The 21,347-nt window shown below is 41.0% G+C and overlaps 1 protein-coding gene across 2 annotated transcripts in view; it reads left to right on the top strand.

Moving 5' to 3' along the window:
• LOC107218463 overlaps positions 1-21,347 on the top strand; it is a 259,589-nt gene that overhangs the window by 13,134 nt on the left and 225,108 nt on the right. For both annotated transcript variants that reach the window (XM_015656350.2, XM_046736982.1), the window contains exon 2: positions 12,705-12,893. In XM_015656350.2, the coding sequence (XP_015511836.2) occupies positions 12,705-12,893 (189 nt within the window). The remainder of the gene's footprint in view (positions 1-12,704; positions 12,894-21,347) is intronic.

Below are 21,347 nucleotides of genomic sequence, written 5' to 3'. Positions count from 1 at the left end.
AGAAACGAAACATTTAACGTAAAAATACAGAAGGTGAAAAGTACTGGGATGTGTACTTCTCGAGCGGAACTTGATCGGGTGACGCGGCGCCCCGCGTTCAAATGCTTGCGTGTGTCGGTATCGGTGGGTGTAGAGGGATCATCCGGTACGGGGATCCGTATGGGATTCCATGCGGGATAAAGGGAGGAACACCGTGTAACGATGTATCATGCTGTTGCGCCCCCGGCGCGTCCCGCAATGGCGGAGCACTGCTTTGAGTCGAAGCTTTGAAACGGGCCGCTTCGTGGTCCTGCATCATTCCTTTACACGCCTTCGATGCCCAAACATGAAACCGCGCGACCGATACGAACGAGCACCCTTCGCTCCTCACCGCCGCTAGTACGGCCCGCATCGACATTCCGTGTGCTGGAAATCTTTTCGCGTGGACACTATTAATTTCTAAATCCCTTGTAGACGTGTACCAACGCCCGTTGGTCTTCGAGAACTTTGGACAGATTTTATGTTCTTGCCACCCAACCAAATTCCGTTTCACGTACATGCTTGATACACATTCGATTATTCATTGGCAGTCTCGGTCGCAGATTTTCACGAGGAATACACGTGGTGGCCTATGGGGCGATAGTCCTGAATCACCTTGTACATCGAAAGCGATCTTCTCGTTATTTTATGTTTGTTTTCAAACATTTCATGTCTATTTATATCTCGAATTGTCCGTCGTGGTCAGACATGAAATGCATTTCGAGGATGCCCAACTTTGTGAAACATCCTGTGTCTAAATCCTTCGGAATAAAACATGTTCTTGGGTTGCGCTCCGTACATTGTCTGGTTTACACGCAGTCAGGTTCAATATTTCCTCGTCAATACAACCATACCATACAATGGTACAGTTACCTTACACTGTCACACTGTTTGCCTAACCTAACTCAACCTGGTGACACGTTAAAGTCGAGTTTAAAGCTCTCCCAACAGTCATAGAATTGGAAGTCAGTAGATCAAGGAGCAGTAGCAATGGTGCGGCATATTTGTTGAGGTGTGTAAGCGTGCCTTTTAACGTCAAAACGACACTTGAGGGAAGGAACGCGGTTAATTGACTGTCGGAAATTCCTAGTTTAAATAATTTGTGAAAGTGTATTTGAACTTATAACCGCACAGTCGGTACAGTAGATCAAAGTTCTCCTACTAGTGAAGTCAGGGTTTGGTTCCTGCATTGGCTGACGATGAGTAAAGCTGCCTCACCTTATCCTTGAATATGGGTAAGTGAATTGTTATTTGTACGACACAGACAGGTTACAGAATAGAGTTTTTTTGTAAGTGAGAACCAAGTCTGTGACTGCTACTATGTGTACTTACATGGTGGCAATAGCACTTAATTCCCACTTCCGTCGCAATGATCGCCCACGGGCAGTTTCTGCCCCATATCCCGTCTTTCCTATATTCGTGATAATGGGTATAATTTACACACATGCACGTATTACATAAGCCGATCTTTATCAGGTGTTTGCAAAGGTCTGAGTGAAAGTTTGTACATCTAGCAACAAACTTGTGCTGATTAGAACACGGTATCAACACCTCTATAAGTGTATGTCTACACTCGTTACGTCTGTCTTTACCAACCGAGAAAAATTCTGATCCTTCCTAAGTAAATTCTTGGAGTTGATCTTCTGGATTTTTCGAGTGGCTGAAGTCAGATTGTTGCCAAACGAAAGTTCCTACTAATGACAGATTGCTTTGACAGAAAATGACAAATAGCTTTCCAGTAATTTGCTCCGTATAATGTTGGCGAGGTTTTTTGTTTGGTAGTTTTTTACACCTCGGTTCACGGCTTCGAAGTTTGTCGCACACTGGAAACACCGCGATGAATTTGCCAGAATACATGTATGCTTAGACATACTTCGATGTGAAGATATCGATACAGGTATCATGAAGTTACGTATAAATATCATTAATCAATGAAGAATATTTTTAGACGGTAAATATAAATCATACACACATATAATAAAGGTGATAGGCAATGCCTGTCGTACGTTAGCCACCTTTTAACGTCAGACCAAGCTTATACGAAATAACTGCCAGCAGTATTGGAAAAGTACTCATCCTACGTCACCCATCATCAAAGAAACGGTAATTATATTGGCTGTAGTAAAAAGCTGGTGCTCGGTTAATTTAAAATGTCTATTTTATTTTAAAAACATTTATTCGGGAAATTCTGACAGTCAATTTTTTGTAATTGCATTTGGTCCTTGTGGGGAGGGGGGGGCGGCAGCTTGTACTCGTCGTGTCGCCATTTTATTATTAACTTCACTGAAGAGATTCTAAAATGTTCTTGAAACTATAAATAATTAAGCCCTCAAACAACTCAAATTGCTTCAAGTGTTTTCATTTTCTTTAAAAAAAAACTCCTAAATATGGGTATGATTTTAGTCCGTCCAAGCTGTACCCCCCCCCCCCCCCGAAAATTGGACAGAAAATAGCACGATTTGCATAATGATGGGTTCAACTCATCGAGACTCCCTTTCAGCACTCAATTTATTTTCTTGATGACTGGTAGATGTCGACGAAACTATTCGACTGGAGAATATATGTCGAGTATACTTTTAGTTCCAAGAGAATTAGCATTCCAGTGACTTTTAGATGCCGCACCCACTAGCCCCAATATCTTAATACAGGCGTTATCGATGTAAAATGCATTCAAAAGTTATACTATTATTTAACAAACCAACTTCTGCGTCCGGAGAATATTTTTTGGGTTTCGGCGACTTTGTGTTGTAACTATCTTGACGCGAGACCTCTTTATATACCGAGACAATTTCTTGAAAGTTGAAAATCAACCGCGCATGCGCCGAACAATTCAATCTCATTGGACGGCGAATTCTTCTCGCAGCGATATTCTTTTCCGCGATGCAGGCTGGCCAACGTACACAAAATGTGTACGCTTAAATTTTCAAAGAGCATAAGCATTAAATTCCGACCGTTCTTTGAAGAATCAACTTTCCGACCCAACAACAAATGCTCCTCAAACCTTTCCGAGTCGCTACCTCAATTATTCGAGATTCTAACCTCGAAAATTCGTATCAAATACATCGCCGCCAGAAACAGTTTGAGAGCTGAAAACTCTGGATGGCGAGCCTGCACGAACAGCCGATAAAACTCGCGGGTGCGCGGTTGATTTTTAAAGTTTCAAGAGATTGTCCCGGTATAACTCGATTCACATTTAACGACATCTTCGTCCAAAGCTGATCAGACCCAGATGGACAACCACGCCTGTCGCACCAAAATATATAATGAATGACAAGTATCATACTGTCCAGTACTTGTATTCAGCATACTTCAGCGATATTGATTTTCGTAGAAACTCATCTCCGTGACGCAGCAGCGAATTTTTCGACATGTCGCCTGTAATTTAACGAAAATAAAATACGAACCCGTTCGGTATCAGAGTCTGTTTTACGCATAGCGATCGCAGAGAGAATTTCGTTCCTGGCGGGTGGATGCGGCTGGGTACTTTGACGTACGGTTATTTATAGGATAACCGTTAGCTTATTAAAAACATGCGTCATGATGAAATAACTATATGCCACGTATACGGCGGATAAAAATATATCGGATGATCCGGCATGCGCGTTGAATACGCGGAGTAAGTTAATTGAACGGACAAATTATAGATTTTAAGACCAACGCGGTATAAACGTACACGCATTGTACGCATACCTGCATCCCTACATCCCACATTATTGGAGACCACACGCAAACCAAGGCGAGTTAAATTCTCCCATTACGTCCATTGTGGCAGGCCTTAACGCGGCTAAAATATTGGCATTGTCCGCGACGACGCCCACGGACGTTATCAGGTATCAAGCGTCGTGACGCTATTGTAACCGTTGACGGCGCTAACAAGCTGCCATGAGTTGTGTCTAATGGAATTATCTACGCAACGCGATGCTACGTATGTACGAGTATAATGTACAAAACGCCCGTCCGCGTATCCCGTTAGGGAACGTGACTATATTAGGGGTAGGATACAACGGAGGGGGTACGTTTGTCAGGGTTACCCCACGTATAAACCACGAAATTGAAAAAGTTTTGATTTCGCCTGTCTCGAGAGTGCAAATAATCAAATAAATAAAATAAAAATATAAATCAAACGAGTTCTTGGTCTTATTTTCGATTTATAACCAATCGTCAGGTGTTACAAGATGTCCCCGAAATTTCAATTGTCGGGTGGAATTGTCCGATAGCACAAATTTTCAACCGTTCTTTAATAGTCTTCACCACATGGTGAGATTTACCATATGAAATTTGTCTACGTTACGTTTAGGGCCGTAACGCGAAGACCCAGTCGGTACAAAATTCTAAGTTATTTGACTCATCTGTAATCGTTACACGAAGTCGTTTTTTTTTTTTCTTTTTTTTTTACAGCAAATTATTTTCAATTTCGTCCTTTTACCGCCGTATCAAGTTTCTTGCCGTGTTATATATATAGGCACATACCTAGCCATAGGGAATCCGCGAGTCTTGTTCCGTCAGCCGTGATAATGTTTATTCGAATTTAAATAAGAAAACAACCTGTTGAAAGTCTGGCTAACGCTGGGGCTCCCGGTCTGTGGAAGAGAAGGAATCAACTCAATTAAATCTCTCCATGGACGCGTCCTAATTAACTCCTCAATTACGTTGCTCCACCCCCCCACCCCCCCCCCCCCCCCCCCCCCACCGCCGTCCGCACGCTTTTCAGCAAACAAAGAAACCCGTCGATCTCTAACGTAAAGGGGCGACCGGCGGGCACAGGGGTTGACTCTTGCCGGGGATCGAGGCTTTGGGTACACATTATAATTGCGCATATTAAAATGGCGTCACGGCCTGCCAGTCAGCCATCTTTAATCAATAATGGAGCATGAGGGACCATGACAACAGATACCCTTTCCCAGCTCCCCTCACCTTTCCGCACCCGCTCTACTCTCATACTCTTCCAAAGACTCTCGCCCTCTCCGTCTCGGTACCCTCGAGCAAGGGTTGCTCGACCTGCTTGGCTCATCCACCTCCCCGGATGCCCAAAAGGTTTCCTTTCACAATCCCCCTGCACTACGCCGGTGTCGTATTACGGCCGCGTCAATCTCTGGCATCCGTTCCGAGCTGCATCAATTCTTCGTCACGATCTGTAGTTCTTTTTCCAGTTGTTACGAGTGAGTAGCCGCATCTTATGACACCTGTGATAATTGTCTCTTCCCTATTGTTTCGGAAATTGATATCGTACAATTTCAAATACGTAACTAACGCTGAATTGCAGATTTTTATGAATTGCGCTGATTGCATTGTTTGTTCGAGTTACGAATTAAAACGAAAACGATAACTTAGGATGGACGAAAAACCGACTTGACAAAATACGTTTGGTTGAATCAACAATTCCTTATAATTATCAGGATATAACTTCGAGAGCTAACGTGACACCTAAGATGACTTTGCATAACTCGTGGCGTAGCTTCGCGGGATCTTGAGTGACATTGTGATATTTCAAGTGACCACTTCACCTCGGATGATTTCATGAGAAGTTCAAGTGAATTCAAAAGACTTTTTACCAGGATGTACACTTGACTTTGAGAGCGGGATTCTCCCCTCGGTATGACAAACCTCGTATTTTTTGGGTACAACAATCGCTACTAACGGATCAATTTACGGCTAGACTCTCATTCAACGAACCTTATCTAAAAGTTCCGTACAACTAAAATGATGCAACTACACAATTCATAGTTCGAAGCGATAGTAATGCATGCAATTCTGGTGCACGAAGCATTGCCTCGAGGTATAATCATGCTCCTAAGAAGTTCGCAGTCGTATCTAAAATACAAATTAACAAGCTAAATATAATATACCTAATAAAAAGCTCGACTATCCCTGAGTAACGTAAGCTATAATTCAATTTTACGAAATTAAGTTCTTAGTTCGAATTCTCAATACTTGTAAATTAAGTCGTAACACTGCTTGACTGCTTTATCGGCATGCGCTAACCAAACGGTTGGATATACGTGAAATATAACATCAGCGCGATGTGATAGATAACTTTACGTTTCGGGGTTACAAAGCCACCTTTTGTACAAGCTTCAAGCGAAGAGACACCAACGCGATTAAGTGTACATTCAACTTAGATTTGTCTACCCATGCGAAACCGCTTTTTGTATAGAAATGACCATCGAAGTCCGTTCAAAAAAAAACCAATCCGTTTCGCCGAGGTCTTTGTTGTGTGCCATGGGGCTGATAGTGCAGATTGGTTATTATATATGGGGTATTCCAGCTGAACTCGACCCGGTTTGGACCTCATGGATTCGGATTCAGTTCTCAATTTTTTTCGAAATTCTATTAACCCACAAAAAGACGCTCAATTTTATTGAGATTTTTAAAATCAAACCATTTCTAGTTATGATTTTTTGTTCAAATCACTTGTTTTCAAAAATGACATTTTTCAAGAGGACGTAACGCAAAAACTTGAGGTCTGACAATGAAATTTCATGAAAATAAAATACTCATTTCGACCCAAAGTTTCATAAAAAAAATGTTGAATAAAAAAAATAAAAAAAATGATTTTTCGTCAAGTACGTCACAATTAATTTGGCTCGATTTTTTTTTCATCAAAAGGTGCATTTATTACAAACATTTTAAGACCAGGATCAAGATGCCTGGAATTTTCGTTAAAAAGTTACAACGATTTCAATTCAAGAAAATCATTGAAATCCGAGATTCGACAATACGTACATCGCAAAATACCGAATAACTTGTCTCGGAAAACGTAGTAAAAGTTAATCATTTATTTTTTTTTTTTTTTTTTTTAGAATAGTCTTTTGAAAAAAATTCAGAACTGAATCCGAATCCATGAGGTCCAAACCGGGTCGAGTTCAGTTGGAATGCCCCATATGTATATTGTGGAGCCAATACAACTATGCACATTCATACTATAAAAAGTAATTCTGTTGCATGTTTTTTCGTACACTGTGAAATATTTCATTTGTTTCAGTAGCTGGAAAAGTTCAGTAAAACAGGTATAGTTAAAAAACCTGTTTAAATATTGTTGGAATTAGGAAAAACGAGGGACACGTAACCATTTTGCGCTATCGTCAATCCTTTTTTGGTAATTGCAACGCAAAATCAGTTTCTTCGGTTTACTCTACTCTTAATAGTAACGGATACTAGACTTTCCGGTAACAGTTATAAAACAAATTTTCATTTTCTACCTAGAACAAAATTTTTCGATTGTGGTAAAAAATGAAGACAGTTAAGGACTGAGCGGTAACCGGAACTAAAAATTTTTCCCAGTATACTCTTTTTATCGGTAACGTCATCACCAAAGACGACGTCTTCCATTTTCGAAGTTATACCGTACAAGAGGGGATCTTGTTTGATTGCAAAAGTACGTCAGTGCCGTCCGTAGAGGGATCGGAATTATTTCCGAGCAGTTGTTGCATATAATACCTGCGGGTCTCTTTGCCTCTCGTATTTGAAGTATCGTCTCGAAGCTCCCGCAGGTCGCCGGGCATGCGATGCGTGCGTCGAGCGTTGGAAACAGATTAATCGGAGAACTCCTGCGAGAGAGTAATTTATTCGTCACGCACCACAGCTGGCGGTTTCTCTGCGACCGGTGCGTTCCCGAACGATTCCTCCCAGGTATCCCGAGTCCAGGCGAGAGAAAGGTAGGCTGAAACCCTGCAGCTATCCCGTGTTATACCCGCTAACAACTAGTTTGTTATCAATACGCGTTACCGCAATATATACACAAACGAGCCGACGATACGCCGACGAGTGACGATTATCGATCAATTACACGTTTCGTTCATCCCGCGAGTAGGTATGCGTACTTATAACCTGTCATTATATCAATCAGCTAGTCGAACGGACGACCGCCAATGAATGAATGGCAATTAACCGCGTCGCGTCATCTCACCGTAAAAGATATCGGGTATTATGTGAGTATTATATACCTAATAGGCATTCACGTTACGTAGGTACGTACCTACGTTGGGAATTAGTTGACCGAGGTTCTTAGTTTAATAAAGCGCCAAAAATATCTATTAGTAGATTGAATTTGACAGACTAAGAAAAGCACCAGCACGTGGGCGCGAAAGATGAAGACGCTACTTGACGTGGATCCACTCGAAGAAATCTGACTCCAAATCGCTTTGAAGTGTTACAAAGATAACGTATAGTCGCATCTTGCCTGTAACTCGCAATCGGTGACAGATTCGTTCAGGCTCTTACTTCCGACTTCTCAGGCGCAATACGAAAGTGTCCTACGCAGTTTTCGGAATGTCTACCATTTTTTATTAAAATTAGTAAAGCGTTACGTTTTCGCAGATTCACTTATAATAGGAGGTGTGATGGATAAAATTCTCTTAACCGTTGAAGAAGATGTGCCGATTCTACTAGTTTGTTGATGGTAGTAAAAATGTGGTAAATTATTACACAATCCGATCTACGAAGTAGCATCAATACCATGCATACGAAACGAATTTAATAAGGTTTCGAGGAAGAGGTATAAACCTATTGACTTGTATAACTCGGTCGATTTCTTTATAACGGTTGGTATGATAAAATTTTAGCAAAGGTTTGAAAGTTTATTTTTCCTAAGATTTGCTCCTACTCGCCGCAAATAAAAATAAATTTCTATACCACGGTTTGGCGTCAATTCAAAAATATCTGGCGCTCGATGTTCCATTTAACCACAAAAATTTCTTCTCGGCATCCGACACCGGCCAATTTCAACACCGAATTGTTGTCGGTACACGAATCGAAATTCGGACGAACGGGAAAGATCCAGCTCGGTGAAACCGGTCCTGAACACTGTTGCGAATAGGTCGGGAAGTCGCGTGTCTCCGCGGTGTCTCACGGGGGCCGGAAACGGGCGTAACACAAACAGCAGATGACACCCTCGGTATTACAGGCTACATATCTCGGGATAATATCGCCCTCTTTGCACCGAAACTCTCTTTTGGAAGCGGTCCTTGTTATTACTGACCATTCTTACTGGGTGAACGGTTGCACGTCAGAGGGGCCCGACATCCGTCACATGTTACCTCGGATGTAAGCCGCTCGCTTTACCGCACTTATCGAAAACGTGAGTCGACCGCTCGTTCCGGCCGCAAGTTTTTCCACCGTGGCTTCGGCCCTGGCCGTTTTGTCACCAGTAATCACGCGCCTCCAAGTGGGCGTCACATGGCGTGTCGCCTGTCGCGTGTTGCGTGTCGCACGTGCCTGCAGGGATTGATATGGGTTGCGTGATGACGATGGAACTATCACTTGATTCGCCAAAGTCGAGCCTTGGTTATCGTTATACGACTCTCGTGCGATGTTCTCGAGTGGAAGAAGAAAATTGCTAATCGTAACCTCGATTAATCTGCAATTTTTCCTCAAAAGTTGAATCAACTATTACTTGGAATGAATATTATCTCTCGCTCGCGAGGCGGGCAACAATAATATAACTTGAACACTTCAACCGAGGAGTTCGTCTGATATCGGTAAACCGTTGCGAACGAACAGCTTGTTACAGGGCAGGAAAAACTACGAGAAGTAAAATTAACTCTAAAGTCGCATGATTGAAACAAAGTTATCGGCTACCAGTTATCGATCACTAATTATAGTTTATTTCACGGTAAAGAATAATTTAGTAATATGTATTATACCAAGATTTGGACACTAAGTTTGCTTGCGCAGTCCAGACAATACGTGCAGAGCGGAGAATATTAAATATTCTTCTCCTGGCTGTGATAATTAATGAACATGATAAGTTGTGCCGCAATATGATACGGGATTTGGGAGGGTGAGAGGATCGTAGAACTGAGTTCGTATTTGAAAAAACAAACCGATTCGTCAAGTTTTACGAATTTACGGACGTGTTTCGTTAAACCATGAAACGAAGCCGAATACAGTAGCTGCGTATTGCGTGACTTATGAAAATATGAAACGGGCAGATCCTATTCCTGTAGCTTTCACAGTCACATATTTTAATCCTGTATTACTTTTTCTCGAAACCATTCTGAATTCAATCATCGTTATCTGAAAAAATGGGCATGACGAATGGAAAAATAGCGGACTCGTATCGGAACAATATACTGTCGGAAACGAGTAGTTTTTACATTGATCTGGTTTCCGTAAATGTGCACAAGTCCCCGTGCACTTTGCTCGCAACATAATATTTGCCTACTTTCCTGGGTGATAGAATTATATATATATATATATATATATATATATATATACGGTCGACCGAGATCTGTTATTCGGATTTTACAGCGCGCGAAGCCGGCACCAATATTCCAGAAATTGTTAAATCTTCGGAGCTGGCTAAAGTAGCATAACTCACGGCTTTAGGAGTTTATTATCTCGTGGGAAAACGCTTACTTCTGCGGGCTGAAGCGACGACAAGAGACACTCACCAGACCACCGGGAACCATTGCACCTCCTCCCATCCCATCGCTCTCCCCCTACGGCACGGGATCTGGGATTCTGGAGGTCAGAAATATCTAAATACTACAAACTTTGAGTGGCCGTTTCGAGGCTGACGAAATACTCGCGCTTTACCCGTTCGGTCGGGGATGAGAATAAGTCTGACGACAGAACGATCGCCCTTTTCCTTATCAAAGACTCCTTAAGGAAAAGGAGAGCCGAGCGTCGACTTACACCCACCTTCGATTTACACCGGCGCATCTTTCACCTACTGCAGGCCACTTCTTAAACCACTTTTCATTAACGATTACACAATGGATCCGTGCTCGGGGAGGACCACACAGATCGCTGATGTCGAGCTGCACGCTTTGACCACGGTCAGGGATTAAATCATCTATCTTATATGAGGACTCGTATTATACCACAGTGACACTAATGTTCACCACGACTTTGCCCCTTAGTTAACTCCAGGATGAAGAGGGATCGGCTCGCCTTTTAGCGACGACGGTCGAAAAGGAAAGAGAGAGGGAAGTCGTATAGCCGGGGTGCACTATGACTTTCGGACTCCTGGGCAAAGAATACACATCCAGTGTAGAATTACGGTGTCTAGCTGTTAGGATGGTCGGAAAATTAATGTAGTGACGGGAACTTTCATCGACCTGGAAAGCAATCAGCCAGATTGCTTCAAACTCACCGGGATTCGTAGCTGAAATTAAAAAACATATATTGTATAATAGTATATTGTATAGTATACAACACAGTATATTAAATATGGGGTATTTCACGTCAAATCCTTTCTCACAATCAAAGTACGTATCGAAAGAATAAACTTTGAATTCTTTCAGATTTTTTCGACACATGATTTCTTCGCGACAGTTCAACGAATAAATTGATTTCAACAATGTTTGATATTTCACGGCTATAGTAGCTTAAAACCTGGACGACATTTGAAAAAATTCCCTCGCAAAAATTTTAGGTTCTCTTGCGAACTTCTCGAGAGTATTTTTTCGGATTTTTCGTACCCCGTTTCAGTGTAGTTTTGATACAAAATGCGCGCAAATTATTCGTAACTGAAAAGAGCCCTGATCGAATGGGCTACAATTTGTAACACCGCGTGCCTTCTGCAATGCGAAAGGTTGTCTGAAAACTTCATAGTGGGCGGTGCAATTGTTGCGGTGCAAATGTATCAACAAATATTCACACAGTGGCGAGAATTCGGTTCAAAGTTCGCGGCGCGTCGAGCGGTTTGCATACCCTGCGCACTCGAGCGCGATCGTCAATTGTTACGCGTGTTGTTTATAACAGTTGACGACTTTTTCTTGAGGAGCGTACTTCAGTCTGTCATATATCGCGATTCCTGACACGATACGTGATTTCCCTACCGCCGGACAACATTGTTGAAGCACATTCATCCAAGGTAAGAATTCAACGACGTGTCGCGTATCGTAATGCCGACTGTATAACTTTCACCGTCATTACCGCCACGTTACGGTACGAATGGATGAGAAATCTCACAGTTCCATGTAAACTGTTGCTTGTAACTTTTCAACTACTTTTCCGCCCACTACGAAACTTATAGACAATCTTTCGTATCGAAAAAGATATGCTGTTTAAGGATTTCAGCCAATTCGATTCGGGCACTATTTTGTTACAGAAGATTTTCCAACATTTTTCATCAAAACTATACCTACTTTAACGGGGCACGAAAAATTACTCAAAATTATTCTTAGAACTTTCATACAAAGATTCCAAACTTTTGCGTAGGAACTTTTTCCATATGTTATTTGAAATTCAAGATATGTCAACTCGAAAAAATGAGAAATCGTAACAAGCTGATTTTGCGACCAGCTGTTGTAAGAAAGTGCTTGGTCAGGAAAAACTGAAAAAATTCCGTTTCGATGCTTTCAATACGAACTTCGAGTGAGTGAAAGAGCGAAAACATCAAAAGTGGTCAGGGAAAAAAACATCTATTTCGTTCGATTCGACGTGGAATCCCCCATTTATAGTAGACGAATTACACCATTTTACTCATAGTTTGTCCTGCATAATCATTTTTATGCTTCTTCATATTCGTTGGAACTTGACTGAAACTTTGAAGATGTTATTGAATCTGGTCAAGGCTATTTGTCAGGGCTAAAATCACAGCTGCATATATTGGATCTTTATCACGCCCAATTTTCTAACTGTGCCAACAGCAACAATATCAACATTCGACTCTTCTTTTTTGCGCACTCGAAATACTTCTGACTTTCGGTTGTTGTAAATTTTTATCACTTGTTTTTCAGTGGCCAACGTGGTTCTTTCGACCGGATTTACCTCCCGTTTCGACGCCCGTCACTACCCACGTTTCTAGTTCAGTGGATGGTCCGATTACTTCTCCATTGACGCCAAGAATTCATCCCGACATCTCAAAAGTTCAAGATCTCCCACTGGACGGCAGCAAGATTCATGGTCAAACACCGACTATTTGCACGGTTAGTTGAAACAAATACTATGGCGTGGATGTGATGCGTTTCAGCTTTACCCGTTTCAAGAAACATTCTCTGCCTATAAGTTAAATTATATTCGCATACCCGTATTTCAAACGGATCACTAATATTATGGGGTACAAGTATAATTCCTTTTGCAATCAAAGAAAAAGTGGCTTTGAAACAGTAGATTTTTTGATTATTTTCGCGTGGTTTCCATGTTCTCCGAAAATCTCTGGAGCTTAATACGTATAGTAATACCAGCATGTACTATAAGTATTTTACAAACAACGAAGATCTTGATCGATTCGATTGGTAATTACATCATTACGAAATACTCCATAATCTTAGAATTCAGAAGTTTTTTGTGAAGCTCGCGATTTGCGCATTTTGTCACGTTTCACTTTCCTTATTTGAATTGCACTAATATTCTAGATTCTGTATCTTGAATTATTGCAATCAAATAGTATTGTGAAAAAACTCATTGCACGGTAGCCGGTCAAAATTTTATTTTTTAGTGGTATCCGATCTTAAATGAACTTGAAAATCTGAATTATATTAGGTGATGGATAAAGTAGATTTCGTTGATCTTGGAGGGAGGATAATACAATTATTCGATCGATCGGGTGACGGTCCTCGAAGAACAACCGAACCGTGAACAAATAATACCCGCGCGTGTACAATAAGTCCGTTCGAATAATACTTTAGGCAAATAATGTCGTGATGATTTATAAGGTCGTGAGAAATGTGCGAATAAAGCGAAAAGCTACCCCTTTCCGTGCATCTTCTTCACATAATTAACCTTAAATAACTTTGTACAAAAAGCTCGTATTATTCTGATCTTTTCGTCGACCGTAAAATACTTCAATCATACAACATCGTCGCGTTCTTTTCCCCAAAAAATGCTCTCTCGTTTACCCATGTGTACTTATCTTATCAATATCCGATGAGCAATGATTTCGAACGAACTTTAGAAAGTCTGATATTTGATTTATAGTGTATACATTTTTCCAACCAATTTACAAAATTTCGAAAAATACTAACGGGATTTTTATAATCCATCCGTAAGTTTTGACACTCGAAAAAGTTAACTCGTGTTAATAACATTGATCGATTGGTTTTCGGATAACGAAAGTTTCATCTTCGTACAAATTGGTAAGGTGACTGACCACCTATCACCCAATGTGTAAAAGTTGATCCTCGGTGACGCGCGAGTGAATTCGAAATGGACAATTTCCATGTCGTCAGTCTGTGCGAAGATGCGGGAGCAGTGACCATGTTATTCAATCAATGTTCACGGGACTCCATTGTACGCGGATGCATCGTCGTGTAGCCCGCTTGTCCGGAGACACGAAACGCACGGTGTACCTACCTGTACCTGGTTTTATGTCTCGAGACTCCCGCAGGCTGATATGTGCGGCACCGTGCGGACGACATCTCGTGATGAATTACCTCTCTGATCTAGGAGAGATTCTTTATTGTATTCTAACTGTAATTCCTTTCAACCGCAGGGAATGTATCCGAGGAGAGAAATCTTCAGCCGCGATACGAGTACGAATGTTTAATCGCGGCCCGCGGATGGCGACAAATTAATCTTTAACATTGGCCAATACAAGCGAACATTCGTCACTGCAAATAAGGTGAAAGAATTTGGAATGTCGGATCGGGGAAACGATGAGTGATTTTTGGCGACCAAAACGGTTTCGCAAAATTCGAAGATCATTTTTCGATAACCTTTCGGAAACACGTCTTAAGAGCTTATACTGTAACGGTCATTTGTACTTTATTTTTTCGGAATTGATTCGTCGCCATCCGTTGTGCTCAACGATTTGAAAAGGGACAATTACGAACGAGGTTGAAGCTGGTATAACGTTACTGTAACGATGATCACTTACCTCACATCGTCGGGATTGTCTGAAATTTCATCAAGCACAGTAAGCGAAATATAATCATACTTTGAAAAGCCAACTAATTGAAAGGTAATTCAAAATTGAACAAGAACGAAAGAGTCCAGTGACACTCTCGATTTGTGCCACGATCCATGGTGAAATATTCAATCACACATTTCTTAGCATTCGTACGTCAAGTGACTGTAATTGCATTCTAATTCTGTCTATCAATAAGTCAAAGCGCTGAGCCCAAAGAAACGCTTTAAACTCCTTCGACTCGCTGTCTAGTTTTTTGTCTATATTAAATGAGCCTAATTCATTCGAGATGAAACTGCTGCCGGATAAATTATGCACCCCTTTTTCCAATTCTTCGTTGATAATTAGATTCTGAAAAAGTATTCAAATTTAATGATGAAAAATTTGAAGCTGCTTTCTGCCTCATACCTAACTACGGTTATGGAAGTTGTTTGGAACCTCGGAAGCGTGATCACGATCACCGAAGTGAACGCATGTATTTTTCAACGCTATCGAAAGCCGACCAGCCACCCTTTACCGATCGATGTAGAGTTTACATTTTTGTCGCAATATTTGGTATTCCGTTTCCGGCGGGATTGGGGATGAGTTACGCTGTTCGTGTGTTATGCATAACTGCATCGCGATGGAATGTTTTTAGTCCAGAGTGATGTCAAAATCACGGCGAAGTCCCCATGTATTTTTACTTTTGTAAACCGCAATCCTTCGAACATTATTCCCGAGAGCATTTCATCCTCAAGGATCGCTCAAAATCTGTAATCGATGCATTGACCAAAAATCTTCGAGTTCCGCGTACTTCGATCTCTTTTTATACGCGTAGATATTTCACTGTAAAAACATAATGCCTGCTGATAATGAGTTTACGGCACAATTTCCTACGAGTTTCATGAGAGACAAAAAAATGAACAGAAAAAATAAATTCGAATCGTGGAAATTGGCGGCTTTACAACCTGCGGTCGTCGGCTCGCAGAAGCCGGTGTAGCGAGGCGTTGGAAACTTTATGACAGGCTGCGTGGTATTTTATAACGCCGGCGATAAGACAATCTTGGTAATCACGTGAGAGGACGGGGACCGGTCAGTGTTCGAGCATAAATAAGGATTAGTTAAGTTGGCGCCATCGCATTAGCATATGGTGTTGTAAAATAAATATCCCGTAACGGAAGCCCCTTGGTTTCGTCCCCCCTCTTCGGCATCATCATCGAGCCGAACAGCTGAAGCTGACTGACGTTTGAGTCGGAGCCGGAAAGCAAACGTGGCGCGTTGGATGCGGCGTCGTATCATTTCTCGGAAATAATTAAGAGCGATGATAAACTGGCTTAGGTTAATGAAACGGCGTTGCAAGTGTCTTCGTGAACGAAGCCATTATGCGCGGCCGGCGACATTAAAAGCTCAAGGCGAATGACTTATTAGTACAAACTCTGCTGCCACGAAGACGAATCTCTGAAAGGATATAAACGCGAACGAGAAGAGAAATTAGAGGCCGGAGTTCGGGGGGGGGCAAAAAAATCTGTACCAATTATCTATACACGAAAAGTAATAGGCGTAACAGGAATTACAAAAACGGTGCTTGTATCAGACGTTGCGAGAACACGTGCGTTGCGTTAAAATCGTATGTTTTCACCGCTTCGAATCAAATTTTTGATAACGCGAGTATTTGAAAGTATCAATACCGAGGTAAACTGCACGCAATATATTGATAAACTATCGAGTTATGACCATTCGAAGGTGGTAAAGAGCCAGTGCAATGAAATCGTTGTTACAAGCTTGAAGCTCAACATTCTTGTCTCTTGAAAAGCTGTCGAAGAATATCGGAACGAGTCAGGCACGATCTTTTGAAGCGGTCAATTTGCCGTACCATCCGTCACCAGATTTTTCATATCCCATACCAAACATGTTTTGAGCTAGTTTCGACAAAGACGGAAAATCATAGCAATAAATTTCATAGTTCTTCAATTTTAGACTTTGATTGTTCGTAACTAAGAAATTTTTGCTTTTGGAAAGTGACATATTCAACATTTTCCGTAGAGAGTTTAATAAAACTTTGACAACATTTGCTAGGAAGTTAGATTATCCGAACGCTGTTAAGCGTGCGTAAAGTACCTTATTTCTGAACAGTGCGATTAACCAGCGTTAATCAGGCACATGCGCACAATTGAAATGTTCCATTTTCCACACAAAGGCTTACCATTGTTTTCAAATTTTGGTTTCATTACCAAATTTTTCATTTGTTTCGATGCTGAACTACACCCTGAACGGAAGTATCAATAGAAAATTGATTATTTCGCCGCCGTTTAAAAAACATCGGTGTTCCTGGCTTTCAGGTCCAGAAAAAACTTAAAATTAGTATATTCAAGTTCGATCGTATTAGACTTGAAGCGAAAATGGCATCATTTCATCAGTTTGGCGTCATGGCCTATGAGAAATAACGATTGTTTCCAAATTATCATTGGTAATTGGTAATAAATTTCATTCTCACGTAAAAATTTGACTATTACGAAACCCTAGAGAGTAGAGAATTTTGAGTCCTCCTTGTTGATTTTTATCGAGATTCACAACATCATATTTAAGTTACACCGCTTTTAGTCACAATCGATCGCTGATATTGAAATCGTATAACGCAAACAGACAGCGGTCTCAAAGTCCGTGAGAATTGAACACTGTAAGGCTGTACGCCAGTTGTCCTAAGTACGACTTGCCTGTGATCGATGAATGAAAAAAAAATTCATCATCTTAGGAATAAACATCGTTATTCCTGCAACGACGACGTCCGATGAGATTACATATTGTAGAGGATATCAGGTATTCACGACGGCGACGTGCCCTGCAACCTGGCGACGGACGGCTGTGACTTATAAAGTTGTAAGGACGCGGGTACGGAAGTTTGTATAGCCAGGTAGATTGAACGAGCGCGACGACGGGACGCGTATGCGGGGCGACGTATGCGTAAAACGCGGGGTACTTGGAGATGATTGCTTATTAGACATCAGGCCCAGTGACAATTTGATAGATCGAGCTTTTTGTCGCCTTCCTCGTCAGTCGCTGGTCAGTCGAGAATTGAGTTTTTTGCCCCCTCACCGAGTAACTAATAACGAGATCTTCGCGTTGGCTTATCTGTGAACGACGTTCGGCCAGGCGACGCGCTCCTTATTTTATTTTCCTAGTCCTGCATCGTCGTCCCCGACGACTCGTATCGTCAAACCGCGTCAAGAAACGTCGGGAAAATAGTAATAATTGTTACTCCGATATCGGACCCTAATTGCTCGCAATTAGTTTCACTTCGGCATCGCTTTCCTCTACCGAGAATGAGGCATGTGCTTGCAGTATGTAACACAACACCTACCTTCCTTCTTTCTCCTTTATCGGATGAATTATTTCTAATACAGTGAAAGATTTTTTGCATTTACACTTTTTCAGATTTTTACAGGAAAACGCTTGTGATTTTCTTCGAACTTTTTACATCCAACGATTTTAGAAGCACACTGACAATGAGGGAAATTTTTAGTTCCTGTTACCGCTCAGTCCTTAACTATTTTTTACAACAATCGAAAAATATAGTTCTAGGTAGAAAATGAAAATTAGTTTTCTAGCTGTTACCGGAAAGTCTAGTATTCGTTACTATTCTTTCTCGTTACGATCACTCTTACTATATTTTCTTGTAACTGTTGCGAAAATTTAATTCTTGTGCAACAATATATTGACGTTAAAGCCTTATTTAACTAAAAAAGTAGAGTAAACCGAACAAACTGATTTTGCGTTGCAATTACCAAAAAAGGATGGACAATAGCGGAAAATGGTTACCTAAGTCTACCTCGTTTTTCCTAATTCCAACAATATTCAAACAGTTTTTTTTTTAACGATACCTGTTTTACTGAATTTTTCTAGTTACTCTAACAAATGAAATTTTTCTCAGTGCACGGTGTTTTCGTCGTTGATATCAAAACACGTTTTGAAAAACTTGTGCAATTTCTGACCGGTGGTAACTTTCAATTTCTAACGGACGAAAATCGACAGAGAATATGCCCTACATGTCGGAGATGAATAATCCATGAAAGAGAGACGAGAGTAGGAGATGCGTAAAATCATCCGCTTTGAATAGAATGATTTGATTACGTGTATTAAACGGTGCGCAGTGATCGGGTGCAGATATTCGTGCCGTGCGATTAATCGATTAATCGGCAGCATCGATTAATCATTTTTTCGATCAATTGACCAATCTTTTTTCCGATTAATCGATTAATCGACGGTCTCAATTAATCGAAGCTGCCTAGTGATAATTCTGCAGGTCGATCGGTATATTAATCGAAACCATCGATTAATCGATAAATTGGAAAAACGATTAATCAAAAAATTCAATTGATTTAATCGATTAATGGATTAATCGCACAGCACTAACAGATATATAGCTGACGATGAAGCTGCTGCCTGATCTTCGATATGTGTAAGCGAGCTGAAATTTTTCTCGGAAAATTGCTCGAGTTAATAGCTCAGCTGATGCCGATTGCAGGCCGAGACTGACTTTCGAACAATGTGTGCGTGGATAAGGAGAAAGCTTGCCAGTGACGGTGATGTATGTACGTTACACGTTTATCCGTGCTTCACTCTGCTCTGTCTTCATTACCCCGAAGAATTGATTAAAGATGTGTCAAACCTGTGCCTAGTCACGTCGAAATAGCGTCACAAGGAAAAACTTACGCAACTGTGTTCAAGGTGACAGAACCAAAGCCGCAAGAGTTGAAGTTGATTGGAACAAGAATATGCATTGATACGGAGAAGGTCTCCGATTGTAAGTTGCGTATTCTAACTGGAAAAGCCACATCATCCTTTCGTTTTCTTATTTTTTTTATTTTTTTATTTTGTGCGTGTAGCACGTCTCTATTGGGAAATTCCGCTTTATTTCTTTTAGAATTAAATTCTCTACGGTTTGCTCAGAATACATTTTTTCTTTAGTGTCGTGTATGTTCACTGCGGTTATAAAAATTATAACTGTGCGAGGTCTTGGATGCACGCCAAAAGCACAAGCGATACGCAGTTTCAACGATTTCGAATGCAGGCTTTATTCAATGTGACGGCAAATAGAAATATCAGAGAAAAATATTTAGAAATTGTTAGAATTATAAAAATAGAATGTGGATATTCTCTCATGTCCATAGGAATTGGATAATCCTACATTTTTTGGGTAGACCTTCTTGGATGTACGTATATTTGATGCTGAAATTACAACATTCTCCCGAACTGCATGCGTTTTTTACCCCCCATGAGTAGGGCTTTGGATAAAATAAGTCTTGGAAGTAAGAGGAGAGCAAAAAGCTTCGAGGTTAGATAAATTAGTGCCACCCTAATGCACAGATACCGCTTATGTATACTTATGTAGGACAGAGCACATTAATTACGGAGGCTTGACTACTTTCCGTACGGTATAAGTTGAGCATAAAGAACGTTGTTAAAACAAGTGGCCACCAGTGAAATTAATTTCGATGATAAATGACACGAGTCAAATCCTTCCGAGTATGATCCATTTAATATTACGCTATACGCTAGAACTAACGTATATTATGAAACAGCTTTGGCTATAGGCTGCTTTTGGCCTCGACAAATTAATGGCCTTTGTGTTTTTTTGCGCTTCTAATAGGCGATACTTATTCGCCGAATCAATTCTCTCACCTTTCATGTATCCGAGGATTACCGAATATACTGATTATTTTAATGGCTCTTACGCGATTACTTTGTGTACGTCATTTTGTGACACGCGATAACGATGAGAAGAAAAATTGAACATAAATAAAATCAGTGCCTCGCGAATTAAATAAAATAGTAACGAGCTAAGGTATAATGATTACTGAATGAACGTATCTTCTATCTTTCTACGACATGAAATGAACAAATATTGAGTTCCATCAGGCATATTGAGTCTTGATCTTATCGCGTATGTAAAACCTTGTGATCATTACTAGAAAATCATATTTCTTAACTCTCTTCCGTAAGACTCGTTAAACGTAACATTCTATCGAATAATACACGATACAATGTCCCTTAGGCACTTCAATAATGCACATAAACTTTACGATCTACGCTTACAATTAGCATAATCAGCCATGCGCTGATATTAATCGCAGGTTTATTACAATGTGACTGTAAAATTATCGCTAGTACACGTTCTTGTTTACTTTCGCACGAAATTTTTTCAACATATCTCACGACCACATTCCGGTTGAACAAAAAATTTTCGACGCTTGAAATTTCGTTTGACAATCTTGATCGGTGATTATCGATCGGACGGCGGTAGGCGAATGGCCCGAGGCGATAGCTCTGTCAACGTGAGTTTTTAATTTATAGACGCGGTAGTTTCCACCCTCGGAATAAAAAGCTCAGGCAAAGCTCGAGTCATCGCGCCTCGACGACGCCCGCCGCCGCAGGCGCAAAGCCGTCCCGATGGAAGCCACATCTGCGCCCCTAATTATTCTTCAGATTTAGTAGATCGTTACGGCTTGTAAAATTACCGGCAATTTCACACCCCTAACCTTCTTTGATCCTCGCCTTT

The sequence above is a fragment of the Neodiprion lecontei genome, chromosome 4, assembly GCF_021901455.1.
Source record: "Neodiprion lecontei isolate iyNeoLeco1 chromosome 4, iyNeoLeco1.1, whole genome shotgun sequence".
Classification (NCBI taxonomy): Eukaryota; Metazoa; Arthropoda; class Insecta; order Hymenoptera; family Diprionidae; genus Neodiprion; species Neodiprion lecontei.
Note: the sequence above shows the minus strand (reverse complement) of the source record. Positions and strands in the feature narration are given on the sequence as shown.